This window comes from Sycon ciliatum, chromosome 13, assembly GCF_964019385.1.
Source record: "Sycon ciliatum chromosome 13, ocSycCili1.1, whole genome shotgun sequence".
NCBI classification, from domain to species: domain Eukaryota; kingdom Metazoa; phylum Porifera; class Calcarea; order Leucosolenida; family Sycettidae; genus Sycon; species Sycon ciliatum.
The window spans coordinates 9,212,701-9,231,129 of NC_088655.1; the positions used below are offsets into that span (position 1 = coordinate 9,212,701).

Consider the following 18,429-nt stretch of genomic DNA (forward strand, 5'->3'; position numbering starts at 1 on the left):
TGTAACGGCTCATGGGCCATGGGGTCTGTTCGTTGTATCTGGCCTCGTACGTATTATGAGTACGAGACCCGATACAACGAACACACCCCATGACTCGTTGCGAGTTCGAGTGGCTCGGAGAGGTGTGGAACATGGCCAATCCGCGGTGAAAGAGTTAGTGGGTCCACGGTGTGCAATATTATTGCACCCCGTGGACCAACTAACTCTTTCACTGCGGATTGGCGGCCATGTTTCACACCTCTCAGGGCCGTGCCACTAACAATAAAGTGACTCTTTGCAAAAATGCTTCACAACTGGAAGAGAAGAGTGTGCACGCTATGGTTACGCCTCATATCCGCCTCGAGTGATAACCAAGCCGTGCACACGCATGCAATGGTCGAACTAGCCGGCCAGGTGACTTGGTGACTGCTGTGTCGGAAAGTGTGTACACGAGCTGTCAGTGCTGAAAAGACCCAGGTTGATGGCTGGCAATCGGCGAGCGATTAGTTTGCAGCGAGCGTGCAGTGGGTGAGCAAAGAGCTGGATCGCGGCGGCTGCTCGGCAGCCATGCATGCACAGGCACAGGTCTTTGTAACGGTTGTCGTTGGTGATTAGTATTAGTAGTACCTGAGCCAGTGCCGAGCCCTACCTATCCTGTGCTCTTTTTCCCTTGGCCATGGACAGCACGGAGGTGGAACAGAAACCGTGCATTGCCATTGATAGCGGTAAGCGTGATAGCATTGTGTATTGACCAATACTGGCAATAGTAAAATTCAAAGTTATGCTAACGGTCGAGACACACTGACGAGTGACATGCCAAGGTCGGAGTTAAGCCGGGACGCTGTTTTAAAAGCTCTCTCGTCGCGACTATACTAAGTGAAGATAACCTACATGTAGATCACCGATACGGTCATGTACATTGATCTGGTGAGCTGCATCGCGGGAATTATTGTTTTGCTGTCAGATGTGCAACGGGCTTTGGGCTGGAACCGGCGACCTCTCGCTGCTTCGCAGGAGAGGGCAGTGCACAATGTATGCCCGGGGATCTAGTGTCTATTTATAGCCACTAGATACTGCTTCCAGAGGTGGAGCTTAAAAGACAATAGCTGCCCTGGTCACGTGGCACGATCAAGTGGTAACACTACACGCAGAAGACAGTTCCGGCTTGTCACAAGTCTCACTTCCATTCACTGTTTTCGGGTAACACAAGAGATAACATTGTGATGGGTGTTGTTGTTGTTGTTGCTGCTGCTGCTTCTGGAGATGTTCCTTGCTATTGTTTGCATTCGTGCAGAACGCAAGCAAGACTCTCTAGTCGCTGGAGCGTGGTCTTCCAGTTCGTACAAAACGAATGCGTGTATCGTGTGCATCACAAGGATGTCCACCACTTTCAGAACGATCACAAGGATTGCTGACATTTTGGTAGATTCTAATCTTCAACACTTTTCACTACCGGTAGTTTTCAGTGATACTACCTGCACATGTACATGTACATGTACACCCTACAAGATAAATCCCGGATTCCCTCTCGGGTTGTAACGTGGAAAAATGTGGGCCCAAGATTGAAGTTATGCGATCGAGTCCACCAACTAACCAGATTTTGAACAGTCAGACGTGCACAATTATTTTGTTAGTTTTGTGCTAGATTGTGCACGGCTGACTGTTCAAAATCATGGCTAGGTGGTGGACTCGATCGCATAACTACTTGTGCCCACATTTTTCCATGTTACACAATTTTTTCCTTGGCTCACCATCTGAGTCCCTCTCAATTGTTTTTTAAAACACTTGAGGTTAAAAGTCCAATGAATCATAATTATGCCAATTGAACGCATGCACCGGAAATATATGACATGTAGGTTAAAGAAGACAGGGGAATTACTTCAAGTAAGTATTCAATTCTTCAAAACAAATTCATCGTTCTCTCTTCTCGGTCTCTCATTAATTAAAAACAAGATTGTACAGTGGAATTCCGATAAGACGAATACCATTGGGGAGTGGAAAAATGTACTTACTAGTACCTGAAGAAATATTCGATGTACTTATTTTCCCAAGATGAATCCTGATTCAATCTCCGTACCAATGTAAGATTCATATTCAGACTGTTTGCTGGACACCTCCAATGATGCCCCTGCTGATGGTGGAATCGAGAGCAGATGATGCCGTTACTGATCTGGTTAAGTTAATCGTTTCGTTTAGAATCATCCGATGCCACCTCTGTGGACGATGTCGCCGCCATTGATGCCGCTGATCGTGTCATCAATGGCATTGTTATACCACCTACATATATGCTGACTTCTTCACATCCTGACCAGCCCTGCACAACTATAGGACTTGCTACATGTATCAACTACAATAACATGCTGCATACATGTACACGATTGTACATGCTGCTGTCTGATGATCGCTGCCTTTCGCCCCTGTTGTGTGTGTAAGTACTGCTCTGTTGTGTGTGTATACTGCTCTGTACATTTGTGCATTGAGCACTCTACGTCGAGCTGCCTAGACCGGCCTTGTTAGTACATGTACATGTACATGTATGTTCGGACAATCAACGCATGTCTAGGACCCCAACACGCTGGCAGTTCTGTTCATTTTTCCATTTCGCTGTCTATTGTTATCATAATTTATAAGACCTACGTCGACTTCTTCACACCTACTTCAGTACATTGTACATGCACTATTTCTGGTCAACTATAAGACTTTCTATGTTTGAGAATGAAAACTTTCTAACGTTACATACAGTCGACTCCTGACTGTGGTGGTATGGCGGTAAACACGTGATAAATCTAATATTGACTTCGTACTTGGTCAGTATAGGGAATAAAAACCTCGTAAAAGACCTCGACTTCGCCTCGGTCTTTTACTCGGCTTTTATTTCCTATATTGACCTCGTACTCAGTCAATATTTATAATAGATACATGTACGTATTACTGTCAAAATCGAGTAATGACCAGGTCAATAATGTACTCTTGACTTGTCGCTACTACTGTTAGTATTTGTAGTGTAGAACTGGTCCATGCACCAAGTACACTGTACATAACCTGATAACTGGTACATGCACCAAGTACACTGTACATACATAACTGTACATGCACCAAGTGCACGTACATTGTACACTGCACATGCACAGTTATGTACAGCTAGAAATGTACAGTACATCATGTGACGGTATCGCTATTAAAGTATTATCAATTTTTCGAAGTACACTGAGCTCTCAACTAAATACTCAGCCGACCTCAATACTCGGCGGTGTGCTCATCAGCAGCGTTGACAGGTCCCCCGGTGGAGGTTGACATACATGTACGTACGTGTACACTCTGGCACATGTCACTCCGTTGTCTAGTTGTAGACACTACACATTCCTGTCTGCCGCTTGACGTCCAGACGTGCCATCGCCACTACACATGCCAAGCTCCGCTTCTTTACATATTGCCGACCGGTCTAGCACCAGAAGTAGCACACTGTCGAGCAAGACAGAGTTACTCAGTTAGTGGCAATGCATGTCATCGCCTGGCCACTACACACGCAAAGCTCTGCTTCTTTACAGGACTTTACTCTGCTCACGCGACTGGTCTAGCACTAGTAGTACTGTAGCCTGTAGATCAATGATAATGCATTTTCGTCACAACTGACGCACTTCATCAAGGTCTAGCTGCACTGATAATAATAATAATAATAATAATTTGAAACTCGGATGTTGAGCCATAAATAAATGTGGAAGAGAAAAAGACATATGGATACGAGTTAAGAGTAACTCTCCATCACTGTAACATGATACTATATACAGTCAGAAAGTGCAATAACTAGGCACAAAACTGACAGAGTACTGAAACATTCGACGTCCTGACACCTAGCTTTAACACATCTCCGTAGCGCTAACCGACAGCCTTCCAACTTGGAAGGTTCAAGGTTATGGAAAAGACCAAAGAGGGGAAGGCAAGCGCAACGAAAACGAGCAAAAGCCACAGTCCCAACGGAACAAAGAATGTCGATTGTTACTGGACGATGACGAGACCAGTACGATATTTGACAAAGCGGTCTAACTACAATTCGAAGCAGCAAAGCAGCACACCACCCAACTTGGGTGGGTCATAAATATCAAAGATAAGTAAAGAAAGGGAAGCTTTGCGAAAACGAATTGTACAAGCCGAAAGCCAAACTCCTACAGTACTCCTCATGCATGACATTGTGATGGACTAGTTGACTACAAAACAAGTTGTTTCACACGACGTACGTTTCGCCGTATGGTTCGTATGGTTCGTGACGTGTGAAACAACTTGTTTTGTAGTCAACTAGTCCATCACAATGTCATGCATGAGGAGTACTGTAGGAGTTTGGCTTTCGGCTTGTACAATTCGTTTTCGCAAAGCTTCCCTTTCTTTACTTATCTTTGATATTTATGACCCACCCAAGTTGGGTGGTGTGCTGCTTTGCTGCTTCGAATTGTAGTTAGACCGCTTTGTCAAATATCGTACTGGTCTCGTCATCGTCCAGTAACAATCGACATTCTTTGTTCCGTTGGGACTGTGGCTTTTGCTCGTTTTCGTTGCGCTTGCCTTCCCCTCTTTGGTCTTTTCCATAACCTTGAACCTTCCAAGTTGGAAGGCTGTCGGTTAGCGCTACGGAGATGTGTTAAAGCTAGGTGTCAGGACGTCGAATGTTTCAGTACTCTGTCAGTTTTGTGCCTAGTTATTGCACTTTCTGACTGTATATAGTATCATGTTACAGTGATGGAGAGTTACTCTTAACTCGTATCCATATGTCTTTTTCTCTTCCACATTTATTTATGGCTCAACATCCGAGTTTCAAATTGCACACCTGATGAGCCGTCACGAACCATACGGCGAAACGTACGTCGTGTGAAACAACTTGTTTTGTAGTCAACTAGTCCATCACAATGTCATGCATGAGGAGTACTGTAGGAGTTTGGCTTTCGGCTTGTACAATTCGTTTTCGCAAAGCTTCCCTTTCTTTACTTATCTTTGATATTTATGACCCACCCAAGTTGGGTGGTGTGCTGCTTTGCTGCTTCGAATTGTAGTTAGACCGCTTTGTCAAATATCGTACTGGTCTCGTCATCGTCCAGTAACAATCGACATTCTTTGTTCCGTTGGGACTGTGGCTTTTGCTCGTTTTCGTTGCGCTTGCCTTCCCCTCTTTGGTCTTTTCCATAACCTTGAACCTTCCAAGTTGGAAGGCTGTCGGTTAGCGCTACGGAGATGTGTTAAAGCTAGGTGTCAGGACGTCGAATGTTTCAGTACTCTGTCAGTTTTGTGCCTAGTTATTGCACTTTCTGACTGTATATAGTATCATGTTACAGTGATGGAGAGTTACTCTTAACTCGTATCCATATGTCTTTTTCTCTTCCACAATAATAATAATCTTAATAAACACAGCTCGCATCTTCCCTGAACCTGTTAGACAGGAGCAGAGTCGACGCATCTTTCAACAGTGTCAAGCCAAGTTAGTCTATCTCCTGCAGCTTGGAGAGCGCTCTCCACGGAGAGATCCGCTGCCTTCAGGTCGTGCCGAATTGTACATTGTATCTATCCATCGCAATGGTGGACGGCCACGGGGTTTTTTTTATGTCGTTTGTCTTGATTGATAGCTCCAGTGCTTGGAACGAGGCGGATTCTGGACTGATATCCTGCCATAAAATTAATAGTATGGTACAGTAGTCGCTATCTGTAACCACCCAGCTTATCCAGACACAACAGCATGCAATCTTACCGCCAGGCATGTACAGTACACGTACACGTACACGTACACGTACACGTACACGTACACGTACACGTACACGTACACGTACACACACATACACTACCTCGAGCTGCCTAGACCGGCGCCGGCGGCCTCGTTTGTTTACAGCCTCTTTCACGCGAAAAATAAACACAATGAATATTTCTGTGTTCCACAAAACCTCAACTCAACGTTCTACAAAAATCCTATGCATCTGGGAATATAGTGATAGTGTGGACCTTTATCCTCAGCCGACCTGAGGTCTCGGCGTCATGGGGAGATAAAACGCACCAAAAACAGAAAAGAAAAGAAGGAATGAAATAAGTGACATGCACATGATAATGACAGGTTAGGAGGAGAGACAGTACATTGGAAGGAGGAAAAATATAACCGACAGTGTTGGGAGAAGAAGGAGAGGAAAGAAGAACCGACGTTATTAGGAGGAGTACGTCGAGCGGAATTTGAGAGACTTTAATAAAAGTTAAAAGTCATGGGGTGAGGCAGTTATGATGCTGATACCCAGAGATGGTCACGTGCCCACGACCAGTCGTTGGTCTTCAAATAGCGGTTGGCTGCAACCTTGAAATGTTGCAAGTTCTTGGTACAGAATGAACCAGATGTACATATACAGTAAAAAAAGAAGTAAATTATAGTGTCCGCTCCGAAGGGAACTCACGACGGCCGCTAACACCCGATAAACCCTAGCGTCTAATGGTGGGGGTGAGTGGATAAGTCTCACAACCACTGGCACAAGTGCCGAAAACGACCCCATTAGCTGCATCCATGTACCCCTTGTGCCTGGCCGCAAGTTCCCTGTTGACTGTGGGTAGCAGCACGGCTGGAAAACCGCTCCTTATACAGTAGAACTGTAATAAGACATACCCACATGGGCAGCAGGAGAGTGTGATTACATGTACTATCCGTGATGCTTCTTACCCTAGCATTGTTCAATATAGAGCCCCAACTAAGGAAATGTACTTTAAATGTATGTCTTGGCAGGGTGCGTACTAAGTGAAGTCCAACGTACATGTAGAGTAGAACCCGGGTTAAGGGTCACACCGGATTAGGGATCGGATCCCGGGGGAGGGGGGCACTTGGCACGTACATTGTGCGGGTGATCCTTCGGAGCCCGGGGGGGGGGGGGCACTTGGCATGTCATTGTGCGGGTGATCCATATACCGGGATTTAATATCCGGCCCAAGGGGGTCCCCCGTTGGTTTCCGAGGAAGCCGCAACCTTTTTCGCTCCAAACTATTTTTCCGGTGTCCATCTACTCACAAAAAGTCGTTTGGCACACCTTTTTGCCCATCCCCGTACAACTGAGTCCAGCTATGTCCGCGCAGAGTTAGGTGGATCCCTAACCCGGGTTCTACTCTACGTATCTCTCTCTGTCTGTTTCTCTCCCCCCCCTCTCTCTCTCTCTCTCTCTCTCTCTCTCTCTCTCTCTCTCTCTCTCTCTCTCTCTCTCTCTCTCTCTCTCTCTCTCTCTCTCTCTCTCTCTCTCTCTCTCCCTCCTTCCCTCCCTCCCTCCCTCCCTCCCTCCCTCTCTACCTCCCCTCATGATTGAAGTTCAAATTGTACCCCATTTTGCCTATCTTCTGCCCGCAGTATCCACCAAGCGCTACCTCATACCCAGTCCCCAAGTCCCCACGGGCTATGCCCAAGGAATTCACCGTAAGGATCTGCGAATGTGCCAGTTTACAAAGAGGCGGTACTACTAGTAGTAGCGTGAAGTACATGTAAGGCCGTCGTCCCCAGCTCAAGGAAACAGTCACGTGATCACTATCGACCCGTGCACGCTCACACGATCATGGACTGAACTGAGTGCAGGATTGCAGTCCGTCATCACCCTACCATACCATACTCAAAACGGGTTTATTCAAACAATACTACATGGAACGGAGGAAGAACACCAAAGATACAAGCGATGAAACTCGGCGATGGAATCAAAATGAAAATTTTAAATAGTCTAATCCAAAGAAACTCAAGGCAGATGTAACAAGGTTGTGTAAAAGGTTCAACTCAATCCCTAGACCGAAGACGAATGCTCTGAAAAATGTAAAGTGTGCATGACTGATTCACGCTGAGACTTTGGCACGCCACACTATACTACACCTCACACTTACATGTCTAGACAGTCAACCAGCAAACATCTGGACTTGTGGACACTGATAATGCATGCCTGCACGGTGAATGACTGCATGTGAACATACCGTTTTCTACTGGTTCGGGTGGTTGTACAATCTACATGTGAACCAACCTTTTGAGACCCCGCACTGAAACCGAATAGAACGGGGCAGTCGACGTACAACCGGTGTTTAACCATCATTGAATCGGGAAGTCGAGGCCCCAAGTGTGTGTAAGGGGGGGGGGGGGGGGTCGTATGACTGGTGAAAAACGGTTCATATACATGAAGATGCCGACAATGCATGCTAGATGGCATTGGGTATACATGTACTGAAGTAGGTGAGTAGGCGCCCAGAATACAGGCACGATGACGAGTAACCAGTATGTAACCAGTCAGTAATCAGTCAGTAGTAATAATTATTAGTAATCACAAGCCAAATAATCACAGTAACTGAGCATCTTGTGATTTGTCCCAGGTGATGTGGAAGGCGGTCTGTACTCATTTCTGACTGTACGGTTTGGCTGGAACTGGGAGGGGTTAGAGAACCATTGTGTCGTTGCGCTGGGCGTAGGGCAGGTGAACTTCTCATAATGGCACAAGAAGTAGTTTCAACTAATAATTATTAATAATATGTGCACTGCCTCTACCTCTGCACGTGACCGGGGTTATGCTTAGATCACAACAGAGAATACACATATACACACGCACACAACATGCATGCATGCACACACACATACACACACACGCACGGCCGCACGCACACACACACGCACACACACATGTACACACACACACACCATGTACCATGTATACGCCCGTCGCAAGAGAAGCACGCAAATTTGCAAATGCACTGGATGTGCACCCACAGATTTTCTCTTTATAGCAACGATAGCGTATCACACACACACACACGTACACACATACACACCCACAGATCATCATTGGGCCTTGTCCATCAGTGCGATACTGTGCACAGATACTGAGTCTGAGTTGACTGTGCTAGCATAACTGAGCTCCGCTTGTACCTGTGCTTGCGGACAAACACCAGTTACTAACATGCTAACAATAATCTAGGATCCAAGTTTAAGTCATCAGGTCATGTACAGACACAAACAGGAGCATGAGGTCACCGTTGGCAGCACAGGTGGCAAAGCGCATCCAACACGTAGACCCGGGTGCTCGAATCAGAAACGATTTGACAGGTGTGCAATTTCTCATCTGTAAATCTCAACAATGTCAGAATATACTTTTGCCAGTTTTGGAGAGGCGATGGAACAGGGAAGAGAGTCTGGCTTGACCCACCCAGCAGGAATTCAGAACCTGGGTGCGCTACAACACAAGCTACAGTACGCAGTAAAATTGTCGTATTTCCTTCGGATTTTTTATTTGAAAATTGGGTGCTCGAATCAGAAACAGCGAACTCGTCAGATCGTCTCCGATTCAAGCACACGGGTCTGCCATCGTCTATGCTTGGTGTGGCAGTTGAGGGCAGGGAGTAGTAACTTACTACTTCATTTTTGAGAGCAAGATGGTCAGTGGAGCCGCAGATTCAGCAGGTCTTTGGCAGCACCGTACAGGAGACCCATATCCTCGAATCAAGGACCCAGCAAAAAGTGGGTCGCGAGTATTTCAAAAAGTGTTTACCGGGCAGCGCTGAAATTTGGCATACCGTTAGCAGGCCGTATGTTGATGGTATTTGTGAAAAATAAACGAAATCGGAACATGTTTAGGTACAATTTCAGGGTGTTTCTGTTTTGGTACCCTGTGTCTCATTCGAGCACCCGGGTCTACACGTACGTAACATTACATTGTACATACATGTACAGGAAAACCTGGCGTGAGCGACCACCTGCTTTCAGCGACTGTTTTCCATGCACGGACAGTTCTACACAGAAACTGCACCGGATATAGCGACCACCTGCCTTGCGCGACCAGCGACCGACTTTGAGTGTACCAAGTGCCATATTGGACTTGCACACAGCGACCAAAACTAGCCAAAAGTGCCATCTAGGCTAGCAGGGTTGATTGAAAAACAAAAAAATGGTTGAATTGCGCTCTGAAGCAAGTGCATGCAGTCAACAAAAGTGACTAGTGACAGTGCAGTATGCGCTGCATGTATTCTATGTCCCGTACCTCTCAATAGGAGTACAATGGAAGTACATGTGCAATCATGCACTTGTATGTACACAATCGATGTGGCATGAATGTATGAGACCTGGCTTTAGAGACCACCTGGCTTTAACGACTGCTTTTGCTTGTACCGTGGGGCGGTCGCACCATTTTGTTCTGTACATGACCATGGATGACTGCACCAGTGGCAGTGAGCCGCATGCGCACAGCAGCAAGCACAAGGAGCAAGGATAAACAGCGACCTGCACGTGATGTGCTGAGCATGCAGCTGCGCAGGGAGCTACGCCGCACGCGCACGCGACGTCATGCGGCGGCTCTTCCATGCACTCCATGCAGTGCTAGCTAGTGCACTAGCGCTGCCAGGAAGGAAGCATGCATGTCCGGATTCCCTGGAAATGCAGCACTCAGTCACCTGTTGTGTGTGGTCTGTGCATCAGTGTGAGACTGACCTCACATGATTGTAGCAGCACCACAAGCCACTGTTCTGGACTGGACTGAGCTGTAGCAGTCTAGGTGATTGCCTCTCATTATGGATTTATGCCTACCAACTGTACTACACTGAGCGATCACAACTCGGAAAACAAATCCAATAAATCCGCATCAGCCACAGAAATATCCTCCACACCTACTTGGGTCAGTCTGTGTGGGAGGCAAGCCTAACGTCAATTGTCCAATTACTCCTACATCAAAGACCAGCTGCAAATACGTGAACTAATAATTATTACTTTGTACAAGAAAGTTCGCAATGCCGTAGACACCAAGGTACATGTAGTTCCAACATTCTTGTTACAACTGCCTGCTCAAACCTAAAAACATACTAATTTCTAAACTGATCCGTACCTCCCCACGCGTGTGCAGGATTCTCCTCCAGAGCTACAACTAACACAAGCCTACAGGCTACAGCCTTTTTCACACGACGTGTCGGAGCTGACCTGCCGTCTGACTGCTGTCATGCACTACTAGTACAAATCGGATAATATGTGACATTCATGTCTGCGCATAGACCAGTGATTCGTCAGGACGCATGGCAGGAATCAACTCGACTTCGACACAACAGTCATGTTCCAGACAATCATAAAATTATGCCTTGGCAGCTTGCTTGAACCTTGTCCTTGGCACACAAATCCTGGCTCGCTAGTGCTAGCATGCTGTGCACGATGCATGCTTCATCTCCGGATGTCTAGCGTGCTAGCAGCGGACGCCAACGAGCGCTGCATGGCTTCCTAGCGATCCCCAAAACTAGTATTATTTTTGTAACACAAGGACTGTCGCTACCCGTACCCGTAGTACCCCGCGCACACTGTGACAGGGAGCTGACGGGGAGTGACGCACCACTGGCACTGGGGTATCACGCTCGCTACAGAGACTGGCAGTGGCACTGAAGGCGCTAGCACTGCACAGTTTGCACACAGCGACGACCACACAGCCATCCGACGGGAGGTAGATCTACTGAGTGGAAGAGCTGCCAGCTCCACTACTACAGAGACTAGAGCGACCACAGAGGCGAGATGCTGCTGCTACAGCCGGCCATGTAGACTTGTAAAAACGCAGTAGCGACCCAGGCCAGGCGCAAACAGCTATGTATCCGAGCAGGCAACAGTTTGGGAGAAATTCAGAACCAAGAGCGGCAGCGATAAAGAGTCCTCGTGCCGATTAAATATTTCTGGCTCTTGCCTAAGGGTACTTTCAGACTACTGTCTGTATAGCGTATTACTGATCAAAAGTATCCTGAGGACGCCAGTACTACAGTAGAGATGGTACCAGTCGGCGGCAGTGACTTGCAAGACGATTGATTGCACGGCGATTTCTCGTCCACATAATTATTTTGAGCGGCAAGGTTCAAGGAGGGGATTGCAACAATTGTTGCGGTGCTGCCGGCGAAGAGACAGCGGAGTCCAAGCCACGCTGAGGCTACCGGTCGTATCGTTGATGCAGCGAACGTTTGCATGCAGACGGTTACTCGGCCCACCGTCATTCAGACTTGACCGACGACCGTCCCACACACATCGCCGAGTGGCTGTGCTCCGTAACGCCATTAGTCAAATTTTACTAGTAGTAGTAGTGCCGTCAGTCCGGGTCGGTAGCCATTGACCATCGACAGGGCGCACCGCCGGCGGCGATCACTCGATCGACGACTACAGTCCAGAATAGGCGTGACCCGAGTTGACTGTTGCGCTCACAACCGTGGCTACTAGTCGGCAATGGCAAGCTTACGGCTAAACCCGAAGTTGGTGGCAGGTGGTGCAGTACCTGCTGGAGCAACGGATGCCAGCAAGTGTGTCAGACCAGCTTATAATCACTGGAACACAATCAGATGTCCGCACACTGGTGGAGATAAGGAATACTGCGAGGACCAGTTTTGCGTAGCAAGGTAAAAGAAACACAGACAGCTTTGTTCGTTGTGTTGCTTTACATTGTAGGTGCGGTCAAGTGGCTGTGTGTGTGTGTGTGTGTGTGCATGTGCATGTATGCGCTCATGCACGCTCACACACACACTCACACACACACACACACACACACACACACACACACACACACACACACACACACACACACACACACACACACGCGCGCGCGCACACACACACACACACACACACACACGCACACACACACACACATGCGCGCACACACACACACGCACACACACGCGCACACACACACACGCACACACACACACACCTAGACCTTGACCTTGATCTTGCCCATTGCGTACGCAATGATAGCGAATGTCGGAAAGTTCAAGTGAGAACACGAGCGCAGAACTTGGCATGTCGTTTCAGGTCTCCTGGTCGACGAAACGGGCGTCCACAGACACATAGAAGAGGATCAGGAGCGGGCCGTGGCGGTGGAGTGCTACTCGCAACTCGTCTCCAGCCGGGACGATCTTGGCAACTCTCAAGCCAGGTGGTCACGCCGAGGTCCGCCAGGTCAGTCGACACCACATCTCGCCACCTCGTCTTCGGGCCGTGACGAGGACGGGGGGCAGGCAGCTCTCTCTCTCTGTTCGGGTGGATGGCAAGCTGACTGACCCGATAACTGTGCGGAATGGATTGCGTCAGGGCTGCACTCTCGCACCAATGCTCTTCAATTTGTACTTCTCTGCCGTCGTTGCCAGTTGGAGGTCCAGTTGTCCGGACGCTGGCATATCCTTTCGATATAAAGTCGGGAGGAAGCTAGTTGGTGACCGAACGGCGAAGGGGAAGCTCCTGTCATCAACGGTCACAGAATCCCAGTTTGCTGACGACGCTGCGCTCTACGCAACATCTCGGCCTGCCTTCGAAGCGATGACTTCCAGCTTCATCTCATGTGCAAGCAGCTGGGGCCTAACAGTCAGTGTGAGAAAGACCAAGGGTATGGCTGTGGGTGAGTCTGCTGATCGCCGTGACGTTGTTGTTGGAGCAGACACGATTGAGGTGGTGGACCAATTCACCTACCTTGGCAGTGTGCTCTCCTCGGATGGTCTTGCCTGTGCTGATGTCCGCTCTCGCCTTGCGAAAGCCTCAGCTGTGTTCGGAGCCCTCAAAGCTCCTGTCTTTGATAACAAGACCCTGTCGCTTCGCAGCAAGAGGCGTGTCTATGAGGCTGTCGTCCTCACGACCCTCTTGTATGGTGCGGAGACGTGGACCACCAAGGCAGGCCACCTCCAGAAGCTAAACACGTTTCACCATCAGTGTGTTCGGTCCGTCGTGGGTATCGGCCGTCGTCAACAGTGGGATGATCGGATCTCAACGGCCACATTAGCGGCTACATTCGGTGTTAACCCTGACATCACCAGCATCATCCGTCGCCACCGGCTTCGTTGGCTGGGTCACGTCGGCAGGATGGACGACTCGCGCGCACCGAAGCAATTGCTGTTCGGCGAGCTGCCTGCCCACACACACACACACACACACACACGCACACACACACACGAGCGCGCGCGCGCACACACACACACACACACACACACACACACGCTACTACTACTAATAGTACTATGAGGGGCAGTGGCAAATAAAGAGAATCAGCTAGCAGAACTGGCAAAACAGATGAAACAATGGAGTAGAACGGACGACTGCTGTACTGTAACAACAACCTGACAGCTACAGTGACAATGACTGGAAATGAACAGGAAAGAAAAAAAGACTGCAAAATTTCCCGTCACGAAAAAACACTGTCCACGAAAGAATCCACCAAGCAAAAGGAGTGTGGGCATCCGAAATCCCACCAGGACTCCACTAGCAGTTCTTCCACGTTGACGATGTAAGCGGCAGGGCAGGGCCTCACATATCCGACAGACTTCCACAACGCTTGACCAGTGCACTCATGACGACGAAAGATTGAAGTTTCAATTCCAACCATTCCGCCATTGCGACCTTCCTCTCCACACTCGCTCGTCCACTCCACTGTAAACAACGGTCGTTCCAGCTCTCCACCAGCCAATCCGCAATTCCCACCACTGCATTCTTTGAGCTTGGATTCTTCACAGCACTCGAGGATCAGCTACTCCACTGCGAGTGGTGGACCACGGCCGACGCAGCAGTGACAAAAAAAATCGACGGGTTCGCGTACCGGGCAGGTCAAGAACAAGGAGTCGTACAACTCCCTGGTCAAGAACCACCGCTTCCGTGGGACGCCACCACCCCATAATCAGGCGTCAGATGCGGCTCTTAAACGGTGGGGAGGATAGATCAGATCCACCAACCAGAGGCCAAAGGCCTAAATCCCATTTGCCACATCCATGTTTTACTCATGCCAGGCCACGAGTTCCCAATTAACTGTGGGTCGCAGCACGGTTGGAAAAATCCTTCCGCTTCTAAGCAGGACTTGAACCTGGTACCTCTCGTTTCTCAATCATGGTCTTAGACCAACCCACTGTGCCTGCCTGCAGCAGTGACAATATCGAAATCAATTGTCCTGCAAGCTACATCGCGATTCCGCGTTCCAATCATAAAGCACTACCTTGGCAGTGTGCGAGGGTGCTCCAGGGTCGACTCTGGCTACGCCACACACACACACACACACACACACACACACACACACCTGTCCTGTCCTGTAGAGTCACTGCCGCAAAAGGGTCACGTGATCCCATCACTGGGAAACTTGAGAAGAGAGAGAGAGAGAGAGAGAGAGAGAGAGAGAGAGGGCACGGCGCCCGATGACGCTCCAGGTGCACAGGTAGTCGCATCCGCTTGCCGCATATGTACACGTGCTGGAAGGTTGAGCGCTCCTCTGTTGTTGGTCTATGGGCCACCCTTGAACAGCGATTCCTGCCCCGTCCCCGACACCGCGAAAGCAGCGACTACACCTGTCACAATGTGCGGCACAACATCCCTCCGCCGGTGCCGACGCTCCGGTAGCTCCAGGTGGCACTGTGGCATCCACCGTCGAGGCACACACATGCCGGACCAAGCCACCGCCCGCACTGACTGGCGCCCCGCTGCTCAGACACAGGCCGCGCACGCTCCTCCAGACACTTATGCCGAGCCATGTCTCCTTTCCGTGCAAAATCCCGTCCGCATACCGTACATACCACTCGGGGCGGAGGCTCAGGCGCATTGTCAGGCTCTTGGTAGGTGCTGCGCCACTCCACGCGAGACTCACATGCAACATCATACCATGATGCCTCCACACCACGGGCACGTAGATCCTGGACAGCACAGTCCTTCCACCTGCGGCGTGGGTCATGTGTCGGGCGACGCTGCAAGAAGGAGCCAAACAGCACCTGTTTCGGGATGCGGTTGTCCGGCATCCGCGCCACATGCGCCAACCACTCCAACCGCCGATGTGCAATCTTGTCTTTTATCGGCTCAGAGTCTCCCCAGCGCACTAGCAGCTCTTTGTTGGTGATGTGTTCGTCCCACATCCGGCTTCGAGAGACCCCGAGGATGGATCGGATGCACCTCATGCTGAAGGTTGAGAGCTTCTGCAGGTCATGTTGAAGGGGCGTCCAGCACTCAGAGCCATACAACAGCAGGGACAGAACGCAAGCATTGAATACGCACCGCTTGGTGTGCGTCAGCAGATGTGGATTGGAGAATACAGACTTCCGAAGAGCACTGCAGGCCCCGGAGGCTTGGGCAATCCTTGCGGCGATGTCCGGGGACGAACGGCAACCGTTGTCCACTACAAAACCGAGGTACTTGAATTGCGGTACGCATTCCACCTCCGCTTGACCAAGTTGGAGGGGAGCGCGGTCAGTAGGCGTGATGTTGGGGCCAACAACTACAAACTGAGTCTTCGTTGCACTGGCGGTCAAGCCGAATCCCGACGCCACCTCGTGAAGACAGCACAATGCTGCCCCCGCTCCAGACCGAGTCGTAGCGAATAGGCAAGAGTCGTCAGCAAACTGGGAATCTGTTAGGCAATGGTGTTGGTCGTCACGGCGGGGTTTACGGTATAGATCGCTGCTGTATGCTGAGCGGAGCTCGAAGCCAATCCCGTCAACTCTCCTGATGCGGTGTTGCCATTGGGTCATCACGGCCCCCATAACAATATTAAAAAGGACCGGCGCCATAGAGTACCCCTGGCGAAGACCATTGCCAATGCTGAACGGGTCTGATAATATGTTGTTGAACCGCACCGATGCTGACATGGGGTCGTGGAACGACCGGGTGATGTTGATAAGCTTTTCTGGTACTCCCGCACGGCCGAGGACCTGCCACAGACACCCCCTGGGCACTGAATCATAGGCCTTCTTCAGGTCGATAAACACAAAAAAACCGTTGGCCTGATGTTCGATTGACTTTTCCATGAGCTGTTGGACGGTGAAGATCATGTCAGAGCAGACACGCCCTCGCCGGAACCCGCACTGGGACTTGGGGAGAAATTCGTCTGCGAATACTTGCAGCCTTCTCTGAAGGATACTCGCCAAGACCTTGCCGACCACATCCAGCAACGCAATGCCCCGCCAATTGTCGCACTGCGACAAATCTCCCTTCTTTGGAATGGGGATGAGGGTAGCATCCGCCCACTCCCGTGGAACGCAGCCATCTCGCCACACATCCCCAAACAGCTCCATGAGCTTGTTGTTGAGCTCCTCGCCACCGAACTTTAGCAACTCTGGCTGTATCCTCGATAAACCAGCAGCGGTGCCATTGCGAAGTCGAGAAATGGCCTTGGAGATCTCATGCATGGTTGGTGGTTCCTCAAGGCTCGACACTACAGGTCGCTGCTCAACGCAAGCCGCGATATCGGGGTTGTACGAGCTCTCTGGGTTCAAGACAGATGTTAAATGCCTCTGGAACCGCTTGCATTGACCCTCAGTCGACTGGCACAGGTTTCCATTCTCGTCCTTAATGGCGGAAGCCTTGCACAGAGTTAATCCCTCACATACAGCGTGGATAGCACGAACGCATTTCCAGACGACTGCCCCGTTGAAGCGCGCCTCTGTCGCCTCCTGTGCCTTACTCAAAATCCAAGCCTCTTTGGCATTTACAACAGCTGCGCGCGCCTGCGATCGAGCAGCCCCGAAGCTGGCCCAATACGTGTCGCCCCTCCGCTGACCGTGGGCAAGCCACTCCGCGTAGCACTCATTGCGGGCGCGCAGCAGGGGCTGTATGACTGCAGAGTTGTCATCTTACCAGTCGGCCTGACGGCGTTCGCTCGGGCCCAATACATCAGTGACTGCGGCAACCACCGTATTGCGTACATGGGTCCACTTCTTCCCAACGCTACCATGACTGCTCCAACAATCTCGCAATCCAGCAGATAAAGCGGCGCGATACTTGTCCGCGGTGGTCACGCAGCGCGGGGGGGGGGGGGGGGGATGTCCCACATCGTTGACGTCTTGTAAGGCAGATGTGCAGGAATCTGATTGACCATGCTCGGCCACCGCCTTACTCCGCAGCTTGCCGACATTAAATCGGCGCCCCCGACTCGCTCCACGTCGGGCAACCCCCACCAGGCGATCCGGGAACTCAAAGACTGTACAAAGCAGCTGGTGGTCACTGCCACACTCAGCACCGCGAACAACGCGCACGTCTCTGCAAAATCGCCGATGATCCTGACGCATCAAGATATAGTCGATGCAGTGCCACTGCAGAGAGCCGGGGTGCTGCCACGTCCGCTTGAAGATATCCCGCTTGGGGAACCAGGTGTTGCAGATCCACAAGTTATTTATTGCTGCAAACGACAGTAGCTCATCTCCAGAGGAATTCAACTGGCCAAAACCATGTAAGCCGCGCACACCACTCCAGTCATCGTCAGCTGTTCCTGAACCCACACGGGCGTTGAAGTCTCCAAGCAGAATACAGCAGTCCCTGTCAGGAACGCCAGCTATTACCTCCTGCAACTGTTTGTAAAGCTGATTTTTGCTGGCATGCGGAGCTGCATAAGTCAGAGCATACGCACTGACTACCGTCACCCATGCGAATTCTCCCCCACGCGAATTTGAGACGAGCAGTGACAAGACGAGGGCCCACAGCCCGCCAGACCGAACCACCATTCTTCCACGCGTCGGTTGCAAATT

At 50.1% G+C, this 18,429-nt stretch overlaps 1 protein-coding gene across 1 annotated transcript in view; it reads left to right on the forward strand.

The window, feature by feature from the left end:
* Nucleotides 1–11,390: 11,390 nt before the first annotated feature.
* LOC135829041 (TGF-beta receptor type-1-like) overlaps nucleotides 11,391–18,429 on the forward strand; it is a 25,408-nt gene continuing 18,369 nt past the window's right edge. The window contains exon 1 of the mRNA XM_065341446.1: nucleotides 11,391–12,348. Coding sequence (XP_065197518.1) covers nucleotides 12,179–12,348 — 170 coding nt within the window. The 5' untranslated portion in view covers nucleotides 11,391–12,178. The remainder of the gene's footprint in view (nucleotides 12,349–18,429) is intronic.